The sequence below is a fragment of the Sapajus apella genome, unplaced genomic scaffold (assembly GCF_009761245.1).
Source record: "Sapajus apella isolate SASKATOON/1434 unplaced genomic scaffold, GSC_monkey_1.0 scaffold43, whole genome shotgun sequence".
In the NCBI taxonomy this organism is placed as follows: Eukaryota; Metazoa; Chordata; class Mammalia; order Primates; family Cebidae; genus Sapajus; species Sapajus apella.
The window spans coordinates 14,019,500-14,042,882 of NW_022436983.1; the positions used below are offsets into that span (position 1 = coordinate 14,019,500).

Below are 23,383 nucleotides of genomic sequence, written 5' to 3' on the forward strand. Positions count from 1 at the left end.
TTCTAGGGTTTTTATGGTGTTAGATCTTATGTTTAAGTCTTTAATCCATCTGGAGTTAATTTTAGTGTAAGGTGTCAGGAAGGGGTCCAGTTTCTGCTTTCTGCACATGGCTAGCCAGTTTTCCCAACACCATTTATTAAACAGGGAATCCTTTCCCCATTGCTTGTTTTTGTCAGGTTTGTCAAAGATCAGATGGTTGTAGATGTGTGGCGTTGCCTCCGAGGCCTCTGTTCTGTTCCATTGGTCTACATCTCATTTCAGTACCAGTACCATGCTGTTTTGATTACTGTAGCCTTGTAGCATAGTTTGAAGTCAGCTAGCGTGATGCCTCCAGCTTTGTTCTTTTTGCGTAGGATTGCCTTGGCTATGTGGGCTCTCTTTTGCTTCCATATGAAGTTCAAGGTGTTTTTTTCCAGTTCTGTGAAGAAAGTCTTTGGTAGCTTGATGGGGATAGCACTGAATCTATAAATTACTTTGGGCAGTATGACCAATTCACTAAATTGATGCTTCCTAACCATGAGCATGGAATGTTTCTCCATCTGTTTGTGTCCTCTCTTATTTCCTTGAGCAGTGGTTTGTAGTTCTCCTTGAAGAGGCCCTTTATATACTTTGTTAGTTGTATTCCTAGGTATTTTATTCTTTTTGTAGCAACTGTGAATGGGAGTTTGCTCTTGATTTGGCTCTCTGTTAGTCTGTTACTGGTGTATAGGAATGCTTGTGATTTCTGCACTTTGATTTTGTATCCTGAGACTTTGCTGAAGTTGCTTATCAGTTTAAGGACATTTTGGGCTGAGACAATGGGGTCTTCTAAATATATAATCATGTCATCTGCAAATAGAGACAATTTGACTTCCTCCTTTCCTAACTGAATACCCTTTATTTCTTTTTCTTGCCTGATTGCTCTGGCTAGAACTTCCAATAGGAAGGAGTGGTGAGAGAGGGCATCCTAGTCTAGTGCCAGATTTCAAAGAGAATGCTTCCAGTTTTTGCCCATTCAGTATGATACTGGCTGTGAGTCTGTCGTAAATAGCTTTTATTACTTTGAGACACGTTCCATCCATAACAAGTTTATTGAGAGTTTTTAGCATAAATGGCTGTTGAATTTTGTCGAAGGCCTTCTCTGCATCTATTGAGATAATCATGTGGTTTCTGTCTTTGGTTCTGTTTATGTGGTGGATTACGTTCAGGCTAGTATGTTGAACTAGCCTTGCCTCCCTGGGATGAAGTCTACTTGATCATGATGGATAAGCTTTCTGATGTGCCGTTGCAATCGGTTTGCCAGTACTTTATTGAAGATTTTTGCATCTATGTTCATCATGGATATTGGCCTGAAGTTTTCTTTTTTTGTTGAGTCTCTGCCGGGTTTTGGTATCAGGATGATGTTGGTCTCATAAAATGATTTGGGAAGGATTCCCTCTTTTAGGATTGTTTGGAATAGTTTTAGAAGGAGTGGTACCAGCTCCTCTTTGTATGTCTGGTGGAATCTGGCTGTGAACCCATCTGGACCTGGGCTTTTTTTGCTTGGTAGGCTATTAATTGCTGCCTCAACTTCAGCCTTTGTTATTGGTCTATTCAGGGTTTCAATTTCTTCCTAGTTTAGGCTTGGGAGGGTGTAAGTGTCCAGGAATTTATTCATTTCTTCCAAGTTTACTGGTTTATGTGCATAGAGTTGTTTGTAGTAATCTCTGATGGTAGTTTGTATTTCTGTGGAATCGGTGATGATATCCTGTTTATCATTTTTTATTGCATCTATTGGATTCTTCTCTCTTTTATTAATCTAGCTAGCAGTCTATTTTTTTGATCTTTTCAAAAAACCTGCTCCTGGGTTTATTGATTTTTTTTGAAGGATTTTTTGTGTCTCTATCTCCTTCAGTTCTGCTCTGATCTTATTTATTTCTTGTCTTATGGTAGCTTTTGAGATTTTTTGATCTTGCTCTTCTAGCTCTTTCAATTTTAATGATAGGACGTCGATTTTAGATCTTTCCTCGCTTCTCATGTGGGCATTTATTGCTATAAATTTCCCTCTAGACACCTCTTTAAATGTGTCCCAGAGATTCTGGTATGTTCTTGTTGGTTTCAAAGAACATCTTTATTTCTGCCTTTATTTCATTGTTTATCCAGTCAACATTCAGGAGCCAGTTGTTCAGTTTCCATGAAATCATGAGGTTCCGAGTTAATTTCTTAATCCTGAGTTCTAATTTGATTGCACTGTGGTCTGAGAGACTGTTTGTTATGATTTCCACTCTTTTGCATTTGCTGAGGAGTGGCCAACTTCCAATTATGTGGTCAATTTTACAGTAGGTGCGATGTGGTGCTGAGAAGAATGTATCTTCTGTGGATTTGGGGTGGAGAGTTTTGTAGATGTCTATTAGGTCTACTTGGTCCAGATCCAAGTTCAAGTCCTGGATATCCTTGTTACTTTTCTGTTTTGTAGATCTAGTATTGACAGTGGAGTGTTAAAGTCTCACACAACTATTGTGTGGAGTCCAAGTCTCTTTGTAGATCGTTAAGAACTTGCTTTATGTATCTGGGTGCTCCTGTATTGGGTGCCTATATATTTAGGATCATTAGTTCTTCTTGTTACATTGATCCTTTTACCATTATGTAATACCCTTCTTTGTCTCTTTTCATCTTTGTTGGTTTAAAGTCCATTTTATCAGAGACTAGGCGGCAACTCCTACTTTTTTTTGGCTCTCCATTTGCTTGGTAAATCTTCCTCCATCCCTTTATTTTGAGCTTAAGTGTGTCCCTGCACGTGAGATGGGATTCCGAAATACAGAACACAGATGGTTCTTGACTTTTTAACCAATTTGCCAGTCTGTCTCTTTTGATTGGGGCATTAAGCCCATTTACATTTAAGGTTAATATTGTTATGTGTGAGTTTGATCCTGCCATTTTGATGCCAGCTGGTTGTTTTGCCTGTTAGTTGATGCAGTTTCTTCATTGTGTCGATGGTCTTTACCATTTGGTACATTTTTGGAGTGTCTGGTACTGGTTGTTCCTTTCTATGTTTAGTGCTTCTTTCAGGAGCTCTTGTAAGGCAGGCCTGGTGGTGACAAAATCTCTCAGCAATTGATTGTCCGTAAAGGATTTTATTTCTCCTTTGCTTATGAAGCTTAGTTTGGCTGGATATGAAATTCTAGGTTGAAAGTTCTTTTCTTTAAGGATGTTGAATATCGGCCCCCACTCTCTTCTGGCTTGTAGGGTTTCTGCCGAGAGATCCGGCACAACTAATTTTTTTAAGAGTTGGGGTCTTGCTGTGTTGGCCAGGCCTTGACCTCCTGGCCTCAAGCTATCATCCCACCTTAGCCTCCCTAGTAGCTGAGATTACAGGTGTGAGTCACTGTGTCCAGCTTATGTAGGGTCTTTTATCAATGTAGAATTGCAGTAAGCAGTAATAAAAGTTCCAGAAAAGTAGTCAAGGCAGAGATAAGAATTTCCTCTCCAACAAACTGCTCCCAAAGTGAATTATTAATGCATCAATCTCCCTGTAGGGTACATATTTTGTGTCTATTGTCCACTCTAATTTTTACTATCTTGGTATTCATTTCCTTATTATGCTTTCAAAGTCATTCCAATTCTGTGATGAATAGCAAATTGAACTCAACTATATTTACCAGGCAGTTTTTTAAAAGAAACTTTCTGGGGCTGGATGTGGTGGCTCACAGCTGTAATCCCAGCACTTTGGGAGGCCAAGGCAGGCAGATCACCGGAGGTCAGGAGTTTGAGACCAACCTGGTCAAGGTGGTGAAACCCCCATCTCTACTAAAAATACAAAAAATTAGCTGGGTGTAGTGGCATGCGCCTGTAATCCCAGTTATTCTGGAGGCTGAAGCAGGAGAATTGGTTAAACCCAGGAGGCGGAGGTTGCAGTGAGCCAAGATCATACCATTGCATTCCAGCCTGGGTGACAGAGCGAGACTCAGTTTCAAAAAAAAAAAAGTTTTCTGAAATCATGATATAAAAAGACTGTATCAACACACTATTTGAAGTGCATGTACCTATACAATAATACTTCTACCTATCTACCTACTGACCTAATTTGTGCCATAAAGATTTAGATTTACATTTAGTATTTAGTTCTGAAAATATCAGGAGCATGGCTTGATGTTATCTTTGTGGAGGTATATTTTACGTAGTGCAATTTATAACATCTTGTAAGGAAAATTCCAAAGGAGCCAAAAACTATATTCATAAAGCCTGTTTGAAACTTTTGTCTATTTTACTACCTTGCAGCAGTACATACTCTGAAGAGAACTATAGGGAGAAATGGCAGATTAGTAGCTATCTCACCAGAGACCAGTATACAGGGAAGCTTTCTGCTTTCTAACCTTCCCAGAGTTATCATTGGCTTGGCGAGGTTTCCGAAGTTGACATCTAAGCAGTAGCAGCACCCAAAGAAGCTGACCTCAGAGGCTCTTCCACAACACTATGAAAGGACAACACTATCTTTGTAGGTAAAGAATAAAGAAACAGGGTATCTTCATGGGTCCAATGAAATGGCCTCTCTGGACAGTATGAGCCATTTATAACTCAGGTTTTAGAAGGGATTTTGAAATTCGAATCTACTTGCAGGAAGGCTCTTGGTGGACACTGACATGACGCTATCCCCACATTTCCCTCTAAGGTGGGCACTAAATTGTCAGTCCTCTCCATTTAGAATAAAATGGTACAACTTTCACATGTCTTGGTCTAAGGTCCAAGGCTGGTTAGGTCTAACTAAGTATGAAAAGCTTGGCCTGGAGACACCGCACTACCTCCAGCTGCAGAAGGCAGCAGATATGGTGAAACATGAAGTAACTGCTGAGACACAGAGTGTTAACCTCATTTTACATCAAAATAAAAGGTAGTGCCGGGCGCGGTGGCTCACGCCTGTAATCCTAGCACTTTGGGAGGCCGAGGCGGGTGGATCACAAGGTCAAGAGATCGAGACCATCCTGGTCAACATGGTGAAACCCGGTCTCTACTAAAAATACAAAAAAATTAGCTGGGCATGGTGGTGCGTGCCTGTAATCCCAGCTACTGCGGAGGCTGAGGCAGGAGAATTGCCTGAACCCAGGAGGCGGAGGTTGCGGTGAGCCGAGATCGCGCCATTGCACTCCAGCTTGGGTAACATGAGTGAAACTCTGTCTCAAAAAAATAAATAAATAAATAAAATAAAAGGTGGTAGTGTGGTAGTTATTGCTTACAACAGCAATTTTACTACCAATAACAAAAATGTAGCCACCATGTCTGGATATAATACTTTTTCTTCAATCCCACAAACGGAGAAATGCAAATGTCTGAGATACCCTAGAAACTAAGCTAGTATCTCACAAGTTCAGTTTTAGCCGATAAAGGTAGACTACACGTCCTGGGATCTTTATAGATATAAATCAACTTCTGAGTGTAGTTTGAAGAAACAGAAAATGGTAAATGATAACTTACCAATATCATTTCCAGAATTTTCTGAGGAATATATCATAATACCTGGGTAATAAGTAACTATTTAAATGGATATTCTTGTCACTCCAACAGTAATTTCCGGAAACTATAGTTTCAAGTCTGCTGGGAGGACCACATTCAATATCTGATTGTGAGGGTGTACATGCCTTCGTTTGCTCTTACTGTTTGCACTGGCTAGTTATTGGAGTGAACTGCAGGTTTCTCTTTTAAAACTGGGAAACCATCCTGGCCTTAAAAGCCAATAATCACAGCAACTTTTGCCAAAGTTTCTTACCAAGTTAACTGGTTCAGATGGCCTTAATCTAGTCATTTACTGAATTCAGAGCAAGCTAGCTTATTGCTGAAAGAAAACTCTTTTTTTTTTTTTCCAGACAGGATCTCATTCTGCCACCTACACTGGAGTATAGTGGCTTGATCATGGCTCAGTACAGCCTTTACCTCCCCGACTCAATCAATTATTTCACCTCAGCCTCCCAAGTAGCTGGAACTACAGGTACACACCACCATGCCCAGCTGATTTATATATTTTTAGTATATGTGGAGTTTCACCATGTTGCCCAGGCTGGTCTCAAAACTCCCAGGCTCAAGCAATCTTCCCGCCTCAGTCTTCCGAAGTGCTATGATTACAAGTGTGAGCCATGGTGCCCAGCCTATAAGAAAACTTTTTTTCTTTGAGATGGAGTCTCGTTCTGTTGCCTAGGCTGGAGTGCAGTGGCACAATCCTGGCTCACTGCAACCTCTGCTTCCTGGGTTCAAGCAATTCTTCTGCCTTGCCCTCCCAGGTAGCTAGTATTACAGGTGTGTGCCGCCTCGCCTGGCCCATTTTTTGTATTTTTAGTAGAGATGGGTTTCACCATGTTAGCCAGGATGGTCTCAGTCTTCTGACCCTGTGATCTCCCCACGTCGGCCTCCCAAAGTGCTGGGATTACAGGTGTGAGCCACTGCACCCGGCCAACGACATATAATGGTTACCTTATTCTAAAAGAATGGCCATATATGAAAAGATTAAAGAAAAATATACAGTGACATTTCATCACACGTACATTTAATTATGAGATTATGAGCTTGACAAAAAAAAATTCAAAGAGGAAAATTACAAGTAGTGCAGAATTCTTACTGCCACTTGATTCAATAAGCATACATCCAGTTGAAGATGAGATGGCAGATGTAAATCGAATGTCCAGAGCTTAGGAGATCCTATTTGCTGTTCTCTTAGAGAGTGGGCATCTGTTAGTGCTGGGTGTGATTCTGTGTTTATATTTGATACAACATGGCTCCTAAAACAACACTTTTTACCAATGCAATTTTCACTTTAAACACTGATTATACAGCCTATGCCTGGGTAAGACTTTGCGGCTGAACCACAAGAAACCTGATCCATGCACTTGTGATGATGGTATATCAAGAACAAATATACAAGAACCTGATCAAATGAGGATTCACCACCAATGACAGGCAGACCTCATCAAATCATCCAATGACAAGAATCATAATGAAACCAACCTGAAACAGACTATATCATTAAGAACATCTAGTTACATATCCTTTTCCATGATGCTAGATTGCGCAGACAAGTGCTTCCTGGCCAAAATAACCATTGTTTATTAAAAGAATAAGGTTTTTAAATTTAAGACGATTTTTTAGGATTTTTTTTTTTTTTAAGCCGGGGAAAGCACGAACACAGTCCCCCACTACCACAAATCATGCAGTCGAGTTTCCCACATTTGGGGAAATCGCAGGGGTCAGCACATCCAGAGAGATATGGATAAGCCTCACCCTGGGAAAACCATCTTCGTGATCATGGTATCTCCCCTGCCAGGTAAGTATTAGGATTGTTCTCATAAAGAAAAGCTTCTTTCCTCAAAATTCATTTGGGGATCACATGTAAATGGGCTGCTAAAGGCCTCAGAGTTTCCCTGAGGCTAAGGGGTCTCTGCTACCTTACTTACATCATGATAGAGATCAAACAATAATATACAGAAAACCAAAAGATAACCTTTATGCCCTAGCACAATCTACAAAATGTCATCAATCACATCAACCAGCATATTATCCATATATTAATTGCATCATATCGACATATTACAGTGGATACAATTTTTATCTATGGAAAAAACTAAATACTTAAAGAGGTAAGTACTTCAAAAATTAACTGGTATCCAAGAGCCTAGTAACCGAATACTACTCTTGAAGAAGATACTGACCCTTTGAAAAAGTCCTGTTTGCTGAGTTTTTCTGACTGTACCAGCTGATAAAGTAGTTGGCCCATGTGATCCCTGGTGATCTGGCTCCTTTCCAGGGTGGACTCCACTCCCACTCTCACAAAAACATGTAGCAGGCCCTGGGCATTCAGCTCTTCCACACACTGCATGGCTTCCTGTTCAAACAGCAAAGAAAGGCTTACTCCAAAATCTGGATAGTGTTACCAGAATGTTAAGATAAATCTTTTACTTATAAAAGAATCAGTAGAAAGCTCTATGAACAAGACAGTTTTCATATTTTAAGTTTCTATCTCTTTAACATAATATACAACTCAGTAAATTGCAGTCTGATATGGGCAATATTAAAAGTCATATTAAAAAAGAGCATTATGGCTCTTTTAGAATTTGTCTTGGTTTTCCTGTTTTTACCAGAGAATTGTTTTTATAAATGAAAAATTATAAAAAATAATGCATCTTCACAAAGTTAACACATTTAGTTTAACATTGTATTAAATATCAAAGGCCCAGAGTCAAATGTATTTTTCTACATAATATTTATTTTATAATCACTTATTTAAAAAATTAAAAATGGTATATTACGAAATAAAAATTCAATGTCATAATTCAAAAGTTTTAATGAGTGAACTGAGGTTACTGTCCCTGGGTAGGTTAGTATTTGTATAATCTTCAATGAAAAAGATCTTCCTTCATATGAAAGTTAAAATTAAGTGATATGGTTAGGTTAAGCATTAAAATCCTTTTAGTAAATTCTTGTGGTGTGCTTCTTAATTTGTGCTTGTTAACTGGTGTTTACTATACAGTAATCCAGCCAAGTCAGTATCTTTGGTCTGAAGGGTGAAAGCTGGTCAGCCAGAGTTGCTGAAATATCAATAAAGCAGTGTACCTCTCTGCTCTCAGCTAGTGCAAATTAGTCTGGTGCCCCGGAATTCAAAATCTTTTGGTTCAACCTTTGAAGCAAAGTAGCTCTTCCAAGGGGGGGGGATGTAGGTAGGAAGGGTGATGACCAGATGTAGAAGGGAGGAGGCTCATCTAGGTGTCTCACCACTGTCACTTTTTCCTCCCTGCTCCTTTATTTAATACCTCCCCAACATTAACTTTTTATCTAACAAAATTTCAAGCCTACAGAGAAATTAAGAGTCATACAATATACAATTATCCATCTTAACTTTGATTTAGATTCAATTGTTAGTTTCTTTCTAAATGTCCAAGCAATTTACTATTGATATAATAATGTCAATAAAAATATTTGATATATAGTACATATTCAAATTTCCACAGCTGTCTCTAAATGTCTAATACAGCTTTTTGTTGCTGAGTCCTTTAATCTAAAATGGTTCTTTCTTGTCTTTTCATGACATTGCCATTTTTGAAATATTCAATACAATTATCACATAAAATGGTTTCTTTCTTCTTTTTGAGACAGAGTTTCACTCTTGTCACCCAGGCTGGAGTGTAATGGCACAATCTCGGCTCACAGAAACCTCTGCCTCAGAGGTTCAAGAGATCCTCCTGCCTCAGCCTCCCAGGTAGCTGAGATTACAGGCATGTGCCACCATGCCCTGCTAATTTTGTATTTTTAGTAGAGATAAGGTTTCACCATGTTGGCCAGGCTAGTTTCAAACTCCTGACCTCAGGTGATCTGCCCACCTCGGCCTCCCAAAATGCTGGGATTACAGGTGTGAGTCACCCTGACCAGCTGTAAAATGGTTCCTTATATATGCTTTTAATGAACCTGATTCCCTTTTGTTTCTGGCCACATCTGCACCTCACACACATTCTTAGTTTGTTAAATAAATTACCACTCATGCTTAGTACCTGGTCCCTTTTGGGGTTTTTAACCTCATTTTAAGCCAATCAACATCACTGTTATGTCTTTTGAAAAGGGCCTGCAAATGAATGCAAATATTAAATCCTCAGGCCGGGCATAGTGGCTTACACCCATAATCCCCGCACTTTGGGATGCCAAGGTGGGCAGATCGCTTGAGGTCAGGAGCTCGAGACCAGCCTGGTCAACAAGGTGAAACCTCGTCTATACCAAAAATACAAAAATTAGCTGGGCGTGGTGGTGGCATGTGCCTGTAATCCCAGCCACTTGGGAGGCTGAGGCAAGAGTATTGCTTCAATCTGGGAGCTGGAGGTTGCAGTGAGCTGAAATCAAGCCATCTGCACTCTAGCCTGGGTGACAGAGTGAGACTCTGTCTCAAAATAAAATAAAATAAAATAAAATAAAAATAAATAATAAATAATAAAAAAAACCCAATCCTTAGTGATTAAATGTCTTCTAATGAGAATTCATTCACTGTGCTTGCATAAAGGGTCAATTAACTGTATCATGGTTTTTAAACTTTTAAGTTCAGGGTACATGTGCAAAATGTGCAGGTTTGCCACATAGGTAGATGTGTGTCATGGGGGTTTGTTGTACAAATTATTTCATCACCCAAATACTAAGCCTAATATCCATTAGTTATTTTTCCTGATCCTCTCTCTCCTTCTACCTTCTGCCTGCCAGCAGGCCCCGGTGTGTGTTGTTCCCCTCTACCTATCCATGTGTTCTCATCATTTAGCTCCCATTTATAAGTGAGAATCTGAGGTATTTGCTTTTCCGTTTCTGCATTAGTTGGCTAAGGATAATGGCCTCTAGCTCCATCCATGTCCCTGCAAAGGACATGATCTCAGTCCTTTTTATGGCTGGATAATGTTTCATAGTGTCTATGTGCCACATTTTCTTTACCCAGTCCATCGTTGATGGGCATTTAGGTTGATCACATTTTTGCTATTGTGAATAGTGCTGCAATGAACATATGTTCTCTTATAAAGAGAACAATTTATATTCCTCTGGGTATACAGCCAGTAATGGGATTGCTGAATCAAATGGTATTTCTGTCTCTAGGTCTCTCAGGAATTGCCATACTGTCTTCCACAATGGTTGAACTCATTTACACTCCCAACAGTGTAAAAGTGTGCCTTTTTCAGCCCAGGCATGGTGGCTCACACTTGTAATCCCAGCACTTTGGTAGGCCAAGGCAGGCAGATCACTTGAGGTCAGGAGTTCAAGACAAGCCTGGCCAACACAGTGAAACCCCATCTCTACTAAAAACACAAAAATTAGCTGGTCATGATGGCAGGCACTGGTAATTCCAACTACTGGGGAGGTTGAGGCAGGAGAATCGCTTGAATCCAGGAGACGGAGGTTTCAGTGAGCTGAGATCATGCCACTGCACTCCAGCCTGGGTGACAGAGCTAGACTCTGTCTCAAATTAAAAAAAAAAAAAAAAAAAAAATAAAGTGTACCTTTTTCTCCACAACCTCACCAACATCTATTATTTTTTGACTTTTTAATAATAGCCACTCTGATTGGTATTAGATGGTATCTCACTGTGGTTCTGATATGCATTTCTTTAATAATCAGTTATGTTCAGCTTTTTTTCCTTATGATTGGTGGCCACATGTATGTCTTCCTTTGAGTACTGTCTGTTCATGTCCTTTGTCCACTTTTTCATGGGGTTTCTTTTTTATAAATTTGTTTAAGTTCCTTATAGATGCTGGACAGAAGACTTTGATACATAGATTGCAAACATCTTCTCCCATTTTATAAGTTGTCTGTTTATTCTGTTGATCGACAGTTTTGTGTGTGCAGAACTCTGTAGTTTAATTAGATCCCATTTATCAATTTTTGTGTTTGTTGCAATTGCTTTTGGCATCTTCATCATGAAATCTTCGCCTGTGCCTATGTCCTGAATGGTATTGTGTAAGTTTTCTTCTTTATAGTTTTGAGTTTTACATTTTAATCCATCTTGAGTTGATTTTTGTATATGGTAATAAAGAAAGTATCCAGTTTCAATTTTCTCCATATGGCTAGCTGGGTATCCCAGCACCATTTCTTAAAAAGGGAATCCTTTCCCCACTGCTTGTTTTTGTCAGGTTTGTTGAAGATCAGATAGTTGTAGGTGTGTAGTCTTATTTCTGGGTTCTCTATTCTGTTCCACTGATCTATGTGTCTGTTATTGTACTACACCATGCTGTTTTGGTTACTGTAGCCCTGTAATATAAGTAGGGAAGTGTGACACCTCCAGTTTTGTTCTTTTGCTTACAACTGCCTTGGCTATTTGGGCTTTTTTGGTTCTATATGAATTTTTAAGTAGTTTTTTTCTAGTTCTGTGAAGAACGTCAATGGTAGTTTAATGAGAATAGCACTGAATCTATAAATTACTTTGGGCAGTATGGCCATTTTCATGATAGTGATTCTTCCTATCCATGAGCATGGAACGTTTTTCTATTTGTTTGTGTCATCTCTGATTTCTTTGAATAGTGGTTTGTAGTTCTCCTTGTAGAGATCCTTCACTTCCCTTGTTAACTGTATTCCTAGGTATTTTATTTTTTTTGTGGTAATTGTGAATGGAAGTTCATTCCAGATTTGGCTTTCAGCTTGACTGTTATTGGTAAATACGAATGCTAGTGTTTTTACACATTAATTTTGTATCCTGAGATTTTGCTGAAGTTGCTTATCAGCTTAAGAAGCTTTTGGCTGAGATGATGGGGTTTTCTAGATATAGGTTTATGTCATCTGCAAACAGGGAGAGTTTGACTTCCTCTCTTCCTTGTCTTCAAATCTCTGACTTGGCTGTCTGACCTGGCATATTGCTTGTCTCTTTATGCCTCTCTTCCTATATCAATATGCTTTATTTATTTTTCTTGCCTGATTATCCTGGACAGAACTTCCAATACTGTGTTGAATAGGAGTGGTGAAAGAAGGCATTCTTGTCTTGTGCTGGTTCTCAAGGGTAATGCTTCCAGTTATATCATGATATTCATAATGTCATAGGAGTTCATAACCTTGCCCTTTCATCTCATTTTCTCATGGTTTGCTACTTCTTGACTTTGAGCTTTCAGTTGAAATGATACCTCCTGTCTTTTCTCACTTCATCACATCACATAGTTTTAGTTTTTGGCACTGAAAATTTTTTTTTGGTAGCTATTGTTTATTAATTTACTACCTATCTTAGGGCCAGACTTGTCTGTATCTCCCCACTGGAATGTAAGCTCCACAGAAGCAGACTATGTTGCTCACTACAAATATGGTATACTCAGTCATAACCCCTAAAATGTGACTGGCACATTTTAGATGTTCAATAAATATATAGCATAGAGGCTAAAAACATACTTGGTAAAGTCAGATGGAGGTTGAACCTGGTTCATACACTTACCACTGTATGAGTTTAGGAGTTTAACGTAATCTCTCAGGCTTAACTTCCTAGGATTACTGTGAGAAATGTATAATACACACACACACACACACACACACACACACACCCCTTGGGACAGTGCCAGGCACAAAATAAAGCCTCCATAAATATTAATTTGAATTACTGTTAAAAACAATAGCACCTGCTAGGAAGATATTTGGAAAAAAAACTTAAGATCAGCTCTTTAAGTATTTAGCCTGACATACTGATACCCTAAAGGCAAGGAGATAAAGCATTTTCTCCTCTGAAGCTAGAAGCTTAGCTTTGGATCCTCAATCTGCCACTTACTAGCACAAAGATTTTGAACAAGTTGCTTTACATCTTTGCACCTCAGTTTCCTTATCTATAAAAATGTGTATAATAATATCAATTCAGGAGAACATTACAAGGACGATACAAACTAATACATACCAAGTATGTGCAACAGCACCTGACACAGTCAATAAACATCCAAAGTTAATACCTGGTTCTTTTTACCATACTGCAGGCACAGTTGCTTTGTACACTGCACAATGAAATTCTAAAGACATAACGACTATGTCCCTTCTGTACTGCAGGCCTGGCCTAGGGCTCATGATTCTCCGAAGAGTCCTCTTACTGCACTCTTTAGGTATTACTAAGGTCTTTTTTTCTCCCTATACCTCCAGTTCATCACAGGATCATATATTCCCCTTTCAAAGGGTCATTCATTGACTTTGTACATCCTTCAAATTATGTCTGAAGCCAATCTCCACTGTTTTCTTCCTTACTGTCTTGGCATTTCATCTTCCTTGGCCATTCTAATTTTTTTTTGCAATTTGTTCACATTTCCCTACTTCCATGCAAGGAAAAGGCTATGCTGCCAACTTATAATACCCCTAATTTTCCAGGAAGCTAACTGACGAATCATAGTATATCAGGTTTATTCCTTGGCTATTTCCAGTTAATGTTCATTTACTGTGGTACATTTCCAATGGTTTCTGCAAAGCATTCATCTCCACCTCACTCATCATCAAAAACTTCCTTCTACTTCTTCTGGATTTTGGACAATTTCAAAGGCTTGAAGGTTTTAGAAGATTCAACTATAGATAACCAAAGTGATTTTTGTGTTATACAAAGCAGATGATGATTATACTGTAAAGAAAACAAGTAATATTTTCTTTCTTTTTTTTTCTTGAGACAAGGTCTCACTCTGTCACCCAGGCTGGAATGCAGGGGGACAACCTCAGCTCACTGCAACCTCTGCCTCCTGGGATTCAAGTGATCCTCCCATCTCAGCCTCCCAAGTAGCTGGGACTACAGATGCATGCCACCACACCCGGCTAATTTTTGTATTTTTTGTAGAGACAGGGTTTTGCCATGTTGCCCAGGCTGCTCTCGAACTCCTGAGCTTAAGTGATCCTCCTGCCTCAGCCTCCCAAGGTGCTGGGATTACAGGCATGAGCCTCTGCACCAGGCCAAGAAAACAAGTGATCTTGAAAGAATTTTTAATAATATAGTGCCAAAGCAGCAAAAGTAGTTAATATATCTGACAAATATTTTAACAGACAAGACTGTTTTAAAGGATTAGTCTTTCCTGACCTCAGATCACTTAATTAGATCCCATTAATGGATTTCTCATAAGAACTATAGGTCTACCAGCACTTATTATAACTACAATTTAAGTAACTGCTGGTGGAATTATTTGTTTACGGTTTGTCTCTGCCGCATGAGGTCAGGTATGTCTTATTCACTAGTATCTCAAAATGAAGATCAAAGAGAAGGTAAAGGTTAAAGAAGGGCAAATTCAAAGCCTTGTCTTGAAATCTCTGACTTGGCTGTCCTGGCATCTTGCTTGTCTCTTTATGCCTCAGTTTTATGAAATAAAGAAAAAGTAATGCTGGCCATATTTCAATATTAAAATGAGAATGACGATAGTATTATTATATAAAGATGATGACAGGCCAGGTGTGGTGGCTCATGTCTGTAATCCCAGCACTTTGGGAGGCCAAGGTGGCTGGATCATTTGAGGTCAGGAGTTTGCGACCTGCCTGGCTAAAATGGTGAAACCCTGCCTCTACTAAAAATACAAAAATTAGCTGGGTGTGGTGATGGGTGTCTGTAGTCCCAGCTAATCAGAAGGCTGAGGTAGGAGAATTGCTGGAACCAGGGAGGTGGAGATTGCAGTGAGCCAAGATCGTGCCACTGCACTTGAGCCTAAGCAACAGAGCAAGACTCTGTCTCAAAAAACAAAGACCATGACAGCTATATACAGGGTGCCAGAAATGCTTCATAGTGACAATGTGTTGTTTTGTTCCTTAATATTGAAGTCAATTTGGTTTTCTCTTAGAGGGGATGAATTGGTACTCATTCTCTCTGCCCACCACTCTATGTTGTAAATTATAGTATCAAATTAAAAGACAGTATTTGGCATAAATGCATCAGCATTAAGCAACCTGAATTGCGTAGGACTTGGATTACTCAATCTAAGTCTTATCAGTTCACAATGACACCTGATTTAGACCAGAACCAAGTTATTATATACTGTCAAGGGACTTTGTGTTTTAATCTTATTTACCTTAAAATCATTAATGTGTAGGAATTCATCAATGATAGATTTGGACTTCCTCTCCATTTCCTCTTCTGATAATGCAGGCTTGTCAGGAGCTGACACTGTTGAAATTTCTGGTTTTGCTATTAGTGAGGCCAATTAAAAAAAGAGGAAAAAGTAAACATTTAAAAATTACTATTAAAATAGTGAGATTATGGTTGACAATATTACGTATTTTTTTTTTTTTACAGTAAAGGCATTTAATAGATACAATATAATAGACTTCATTCATTCATTCATTCATTTATTTGACAGAGTCTTGCTCTGTCGCCAGGCTGGAGTGCAGTGGTGTGATCTGGCTCACTGAAACCTCCACCTCCCAGGTTCAAGGGAGTCTCCTGCCTCAGCCTCCCAAGTAGCTGGGATTATAGGTACGTGCTACCATGCCCAGCTTTTTTTTTTTTTTTTTTTTTTTTGTATTTTTAGTAGAGACAGTGTTTTATCATGTTGGCCAGAATGGTCTCAATCTCTTGACCTCATGATCTGCCCACCTTGGCCTCCCAAAGTGCTGGGATTATAGTCGTGTGCCACTACACCTGGCTGAATAGATTACATTTAATAGACAAAAACAGAATATAGAAACCTTTTGTTTTAGAATAGATATGCACTAAGTAACATTGTAATTCACAATAACAATGAACAAGATTTAGGAACATGATAAACTTTCCTAATTAGAGCTTTTTTCTTCCTTTCTATATTATGATTGCTCCCCATTGCTTCAATGATGAAGAGTACACGAGGTCTTCACAATCCTACAATCCTACACAGGTCAGGCCCTGCTCACCACCAAGCTTGAACCACACTGATATTGGGCGGTTGCTTGAACAAACCATGGCTGCTCCTACTACAGCTTTGCTCATAGTGAGTGATCCCATCTGGAGTGCTCTTTCCCTCTGATTCACATCCATCCCTGCCTACAAACCTGTTTCATTCCCACTGGTCCTTGCAGATGAAGGAAACCTCCCCTTACCCCAATTCTACATAATTCCTTGGTACCAGATAGTTCTAAGTGTTTCCTTAGAACTAAATTCCTTCCCTTCATAGCACCTTTTTCAGTTTTTATCTTTAGTGGAATGACTAAAAAAGGGTTTTCTGACTCAGCAGACTGAAGGCTGAGAACAGGAATCAAGTGCCGCACACTCACTGTGCATCTGGTGAATGAACAAATAAACCAGACAATAAAAACACATAGGGCAGCTGTGCTACAATATTCACTACACACAAGATATTTTCATGTCCTATCCTGTTATATTTAAAAAGTATAGCACAGGTTTTTTAAAAAGCCACATTTCCTTAAAGCTATATTATTTCAAGTTACACCAATTGGGAGAAGACATTTCAATTTGTCTCTGAAATCTATATAGAAAAACAATTCAAATAGTGAAACAAATCAGAAGGCTATATAAATACTAAAAACAACCAGTATTACTTCATGATTAATATTTTAAAGAGGCTGAAAATTATCTTCAATTTAAACAGTTTTCCATTGCTATCATCATCCCATCTAATACTTTTTGAAAACGTTGTATTTATCAGATATTGTTCTAAGTATTTACATGTATCAACCTCTTATTTAATCTTCACACTATTCTGAAAAGGTAGGTAAAACTTATTCCATTTAACAGACAGGGAAACTGAAACAGAGGTTAAATACATGAAGCAATTTTTAGAGCATTATCTCAGTAAGTCCTTTAAGTACATACATGCTAAAATACATACAAAAACAACAGGTTACCAAGGAAGAGGAGGGCAATTAAAGACAACCTAATACCTTCTCTTTGGTTTGTCTGCAGTGGCTCAATAATGTGAGAATTTTCACACATTTGAGGGGCTCTCCACAGCATACACACTCTAACAGCAATGTAAAATGTGAGATGTTAAGGGGACTTATAAGAAACTCAGACTACTTAAAATACAGCAGGAGGACCTCCTCACCATAACATTTAATTGAAAAAAGAGAAAATTTATAAACTGTTGAGGAAAGGTAGACCTAGGGAATGAGAACTGTTACAAAACTATGAAGTGCCCTTTAACTCTTCAGATGCTGGTACGTGTTGCTATCATGTGTTGATTCTAAAATGTACTCAGGCAGAGTCTCATTTTTATTTTCCTTCCAAATTTAAACCCCAAATGTGCATCTGCATCTGCTTAAGCCAAGTCTCTCACCTGACTCCCTTGTTTTATTTCGCTCAGCCTCAGTGCTGTTCCTCTCCACATCCACGCCTCCTGTGAGCTGCTTCACGGTCTCCAGCATCTCTCTCCGCTGTTCTTCTTGAGACTGATTGTCTAGCAGGTCTTTACTGCTGCCACCTCTCATGAAAGTATTTGGCCGAGCTGCTGCAGATGGAAGGGGCTTGTCATTCTTCTCTCTGCCCATACTTCCACGACTTAAAAGACAAAACAACACTTTTTAAAAAAGACAAGCACATGTACCCCAAATTATAAAATAAAACTAAGACTTTCTGAAAGTGTGCAGAATAATTTTTCACAGATAACACTAGATGTGTGAGGCACCAATTATATTCCGAAGTATAATTATTCAACAAACAAGTAAAAGAGTACTTTAAAGGGAATATTTATTAAGATGTTTTAACTTTCTTTGAAGGGATACTAATTAATACTTAAAAATGTCAGTGGTGGCCAGGCATGGTGGCTCACACTCATAATCCCAGCACTTTGGGAGGGTGAGCCAGGTGGATTACTTGAGGTCAGGAATTCAAGACCAGTCTGGGCAACAAGGTGAAACCCTGTCCCTACTAATAATACAAAAATTAGCCAGGTATGGTGGTGGGCACCTGTAATCCCAGCTACTTGGGAAGCTGAAGCACGAGAACTGCTTGAACCTGTGAGGAGGAAGTTGCAGAGTCAAGATTGCGCCACTGCACTCTAGCCTGGGCGACAGTGAGCCTCTGTCTCAAAAAAAAAGTCAGTGATAATTCCGGTAATTTCTTTTTTTGTTTTTTGTTTTTTTTGAGATGGAGTTTCCCTCTTACTGCCCAGGCTAAAATGCAATGGTGCAATCTCAGCTCACTGCAACCTCCGCCTCCCGGGTTCAAGCGATTCTCCTGCCTCAGCCACTCCAGTAGCTAGGACTACAGGCATGAGCCACCACACCCAGCTAATTTTTTGTATTTTTAACAGAGATGGGGTTTCACCATGTTGGCCAGGATGGTCTCAATCTCTTGACCTCGTGATCCACCTGCCTCGGCCTCCCAAAGTGCTGGGATTACAGGCGTGAGTCACTGCGCCCGGCCAAATTTTAGTAATTTCTTATTTTAGTTTTGAAAATTTTTCAGGAAAAAAGAAAATAATGATGAAAGTATAAGTTACATAAATGAAAGGGAAATACTATGATTACCATATATCTTTTTATTTAGAAATTTCAAACATATGGAAAATATTTGAGAATCAAGTAGAAGCTATCTTGGATTAGCTAATACCATATAGTTTATTCCTTTTAAGAGAGACTCTCCATATTTCCCTATTTCGTCTTCTTTTACACGATTCTAACCAGCTGGACAAACAGTTTCTTGGCCCATGGAAGACTGGAAGCAGCAAATTAAAAGGGAAAAGGAGAGACTCAGGCAGGAGAATGGTCTAACTACTGTGAAAGAACATATACAGCTGCTTAGGACACAGAATCATTAGCGGAAATTTATGACAAGGCAAAGATCCACAACTGATACTCAATGACAATCTGAATCATCCAGAAAAGCTGACCTGTGCTAAGTAAACTGTTTCAGAAGTCAAGGGAGTAAGTAACATAGTTTACAAAAATCTACCTCATCAAATTACTACAATAATAAAAAGCCTGACGAGAGGATCACTTGAGGCCAGGAGTTCAATGCCAGCCTGGGTTAACACAGCAAGGTGCTATCTCTAAAACATAATAATTAAAAAAAAAAAAAAGTTTTAGAGCTTAGAGAAACTTCAGTTCTGAAAGTGCTTATGTAAAAATGTTATTTTCTGTGACTGCACCACAGGGTCCCCATTCATTGTATGTAAACCAGCCAACAGAATACTTGACTGTATCAATCCTAGAAAAGCAAAAGTAGAAAGATATGAAATATGGAGACTAGCAAAAACTCAAGGACAACTTTAAATATAATGTGAACAAGAGTGTGACAGAGAAATGTATGAATGTATGGGTGGACTGTCATGTTCTTTAATTCCCATGCTTCAGAATGCTAGGTGCTTCTACAGCATCTGGAGCACTGGCGTGGGGAGCCCCTAGACATGCCTCCAGTGCTGTCTGGGTGGGCCTAGCTTTCTTAAGAATCCCTTCCCTCCCATCCAATCCCAAATCCACCACCCAATTATGTTCCTATCTTAGAAATTATAGTGTGTGAAGATCAAAGAAGGAAATCAACTTTAGGAATAAAAGAAATGCATCCGTAAGGATTATAATCAAAATCCTTATTCCTACCTTGCCACACAGACTGGCAAGCAGGCCAGCTTTGAGTAGATACAAAAAGTAGGCTTCTCACCTGGTTAAGGTCCTTCGGGAATCAAACTCTACAGGCGTGGATGGCGTGGACCCTGAAGGTGCTGGAGGTTGCAGGGCAGAGAATCTGTTTAAACTGGAAGCACTTGACCGTAAGGCATCTACAGGTGTTGAAGATTTAGAAAAAAAATACAAACCACATGACTAAAATGCAAATAATCAGTCATTTGCATCCCTAGGTGAGGCCTGAGACCAGGCATTCCTAACAAGCTTAGGTGATGCCAATCTGCTGGTCCCTCTACCATATTCTGAGAAGCAAAGTGTTAGAAGGAATTTGCATGTAATAGAGAGTTTATACGTCTTTATTTATTACAACCATTAGTTCCTTTAAAAAATAGTAAACAGGGATGGGAGTGGCAACTAGGAGGAAGGCAAGCAAAAACAACTAAACTTTAAGAAAGCTACCTAACACAAATGCTACAATCCCATGCATGTACAAATATTCAGTTGGGTTTTATTGAATAATGACATTTTTTTAAATTTAAAGAAAAAAAAGTTGAAATTACTTAGTGGAGGGACATATGGGAAGTAGGTTAACATTGAAATTTTTCTTCTTTCCATTGGGCTTCCTCAGCCAGTAAGATGTGTTTGTGATGGTCCAAACATTTTGGTCCTGAGGTCAAATCTCTCAAAATCTGATTTTTGAAAACGATTTTGAACATTATTTTGTTATTTTTTTTACAACTCCCTAAAATTACAGTAAATACTCCTGCATATTAAGATTCTTTTCTCAGAAGGGTGCAGTGGCTCATGCCTGTAATTATAGCACTTTGGGAGGTCGAGGTGGGCAGATCACCTGAGGAAGGGAGTTCGAGACCTGCCTGACCAGCATGGAGAAAACCCATTTCTACTAAAAATACAAAATTAGTGAGGCGTGGTGGTGCATGCCTGTAATCCCAGCTACTCGGGAGGCTGAGGCAGGAGAATTGCTTGAACCCGGGAAGGGGAGGTTACGGTGAGCCAAGATTGTGCTATTGAACTCCACCCTGGGCAACAAGAGCAAAAAACAAACAAACAAACAAACAAAAAAAAAAACCACATTATTTTCTCAGCATAATGAGTTTCCCTTTTAATTTAGGGTCCCAGTAATTTCTGTAACTATATTAAATTTGTGAACAACAACAAAAAGGGAACCTAAAAAGTTAAGGTCTTAGTGGCTGGGTGTGGCTCACAACTGTAACTGCAGCCTTCAGGAGGCCAAGGTGGATCACTTGAGCCCAAGAGTTCAAGACTAGCTGAGGCAACACAGTGAGACTCCATCTCTACAAAAAATTAAAAAAAAAAAAAAAAAAAAAAAATCATCCAGGTGTGATGGTGTACGCCTGTAGTCCCAGCTACTCAGGAGCCTCAGGCAGGAGGATTGCCTGAACCTAGGAGGTTGAGGCTGTGGTGAGCCCTGATCATGCCACTACACTTCAGCCTGGGTGACAGAGTGGGATCCTGTCTAAAAAAAATAATAAATAAATAAATAAATAAATGTCTTAATTAAATAAACCTAAATGAATGAACTGAAATAAAAAAAAAATACTTAAAATTATTTAAGGATCCTGAGAAAGGATTGATTTGTGTTGAAAGGAAAGGGCTACCAATAAAATTTTAGGCATGATTAGTCTACACATCTTTCCCTAAAACCATCATTCAATGACTATGGGAATTCGCTGTGAAGCAAATGCTCACAGCCATGTTTGAGAAGGGACACTGCATGCTTACCAGTCTCGCTTGCCTTTGCTCCACCACTGCTGCCTTTTCCCCAGCTGCCTAGCTGTGCTTTAGGTACCAGCTGAATTTTCTCATCAATTGTAGGCTGTAACATAAGGAACCATAAGTCAATTATAGGAAATATTCTAGAAGAATAGTTTTTCTTTTCTTTTTTTTTTCTTCTTCAGTGAAGTAGAACCAATTTTAGCAATAAAAAATTGTCTGGAATGCAAATTTAATAGAAACAGAAATCGGAGCTGTTCTCATTAAACTGTGACCCATGTGGCCCCTCGAGCACTTCCTTGGACTCCAGTTTCCATAAAAAATTGTTTGAAGGTACTGGTCTAGAGAATGCATCCAGGTCCTCCTATTTAAGATGGTTTATTAATTTGCTAAATGTAATATGCAATTTCTAATCATTCTTCTTGAACAATAATACCCATTAATTTTAAAAAGAGAAAAATACAAATACTACCAAATTAATTCATTAGTATCTTTCCATGAGTGTCAGAAAACACATCAACAGACACAAAAATTTCATGCTGGGATGAGAGACAGGAGATGGGATATGAGTATTCAATAAAGAAGAAGAAGAAAGAGATTGAAATGTTAGACAGGGAGCATAGGAAGTTAAGCTGCCTGGTATCTCATGTTTAATCTTCCAAGCACAACTTTACTACAAGTGAAATAAAATTACACTATAATGCATATTATTACAAAGCACATATAATATAAAAGCTGTAATGTAGCTCTACTACAAGTGAAATAAAATTACACTGTAATGCGTATTACTATAAAATACATAAAACATAAAAGCTGTAACATAGCTCTTCGTAAAAAAAGGTATTTCTGTGTTCTGACAGCTCATAGTATGTTGCCATTCTATGAAATGTGCTTTCACACAAACCTCTCCCAATTAACAATAAATATGTTTAATGTTTTGTTCTAGGATATTCATGTATAACTATCTGAATACACAAAGTTTATTAACAATTTACATATTTAAAAATTTTTAAGGTAGTAATGTTGGAGGTTTGATAACAGCACCGTTTTTATAGTATCCATGCACAGAAAGCATAATATTTGAAAACACAAATGTTGTTATTAAATACTGACACATTTTTCAAAATACTGGAGGACTTCTTTAAACATAAAGTTTTGGTTAAAATTGTCTCTAGATGACAATGGTGATGGATAAGACTCGAATTGTATTTAGCAATGGAATTCCTGCTCTGAGATATAAACAACTAGAAGTAAGTACCAGAATCTTGGAGAAAAGGATCCTAGCTAATGACATTATCAAGGGATCCAGAGAAAGAATTTTCTATCATGAAGCAAGCTTTGACAAAACCGTGAAGATGCAAATGACATGGCCCATTTTATTCCATTTTTTTTTTTTTTTTTTTTGAGACGGAGTTTCGCTCTTGTTACCCAGGCTGGAGTGCAATGGCGCGATCTCGGCTCACCGCAACCTTCGCCTCCTGGGTTCAGGCAATTCTCCTGCCTCAGCCTCCTGAGTCGCTGGGATTACAGGCACGCACCACCATGCCCAGCTAATTTTTTGTATTTTTGGTAGAGACGGGGTTTCACCATGTTGACCAGGATGGTCTTGATCTCTTGACCTTGTGATCCACCCGCCTCGGCCTCCCAAAGTGCTGGGATTACAGGCTTGAGCCACTGCGCCCGGCCTTATTCCAATTTT

At 38.9% G+C, this 23,383-nt stretch overlaps 1 protein-coding gene and 1 non-coding gene across 16 annotated transcripts in view; both read right to left on the minus strand.

Moving 5' to 3' along the window:
- EIF4G3 (eukaryotic translation initiation factor 4 gamma 3) overlaps nucleotides 1–23,383 on the minus strand; it is a 206,002-nt gene that overhangs the window by 27,644 nt on the left and 154,975 nt on the right. For all 15 annotated transcript variants that reach the window (XM_032301197.1, XM_032301186.1, XM_032301185.1 and 12 more), the window contains 5 exons: nucleotides 21,694–21,787; nucleotides 19,967–20,084; nucleotides 17,646–17,866; nucleotides 15,447–15,562; nucleotides 7,650–7,822 (listed from right to left, as the gene is read on the minus strand). In XM_032301197.1, the coding sequence (XP_032157088.1) occupies nucleotides 7,650–7,822; nucleotides 15,447–15,562; nucleotides 17,646–17,866; nucleotides 19,967–20,084; nucleotides 21,694–21,787 (722 nt within the window). The remainder of the gene's footprint in view (nucleotides 1–7,649; nucleotides 7,823–15,446; nucleotides 15,563–17,645; nucleotides 17,867–19,966; nucleotides 20,085–21,693; nucleotides 21,788–23,383) is intronic.
- Nucleotides 7,109–7,272, minus strand: LOC116566676. The gene has a single exon (XR_004275960.1). It is a non-coding gene; the product is annotated as a U1 spliceosomal RNA (small nuclear RNA).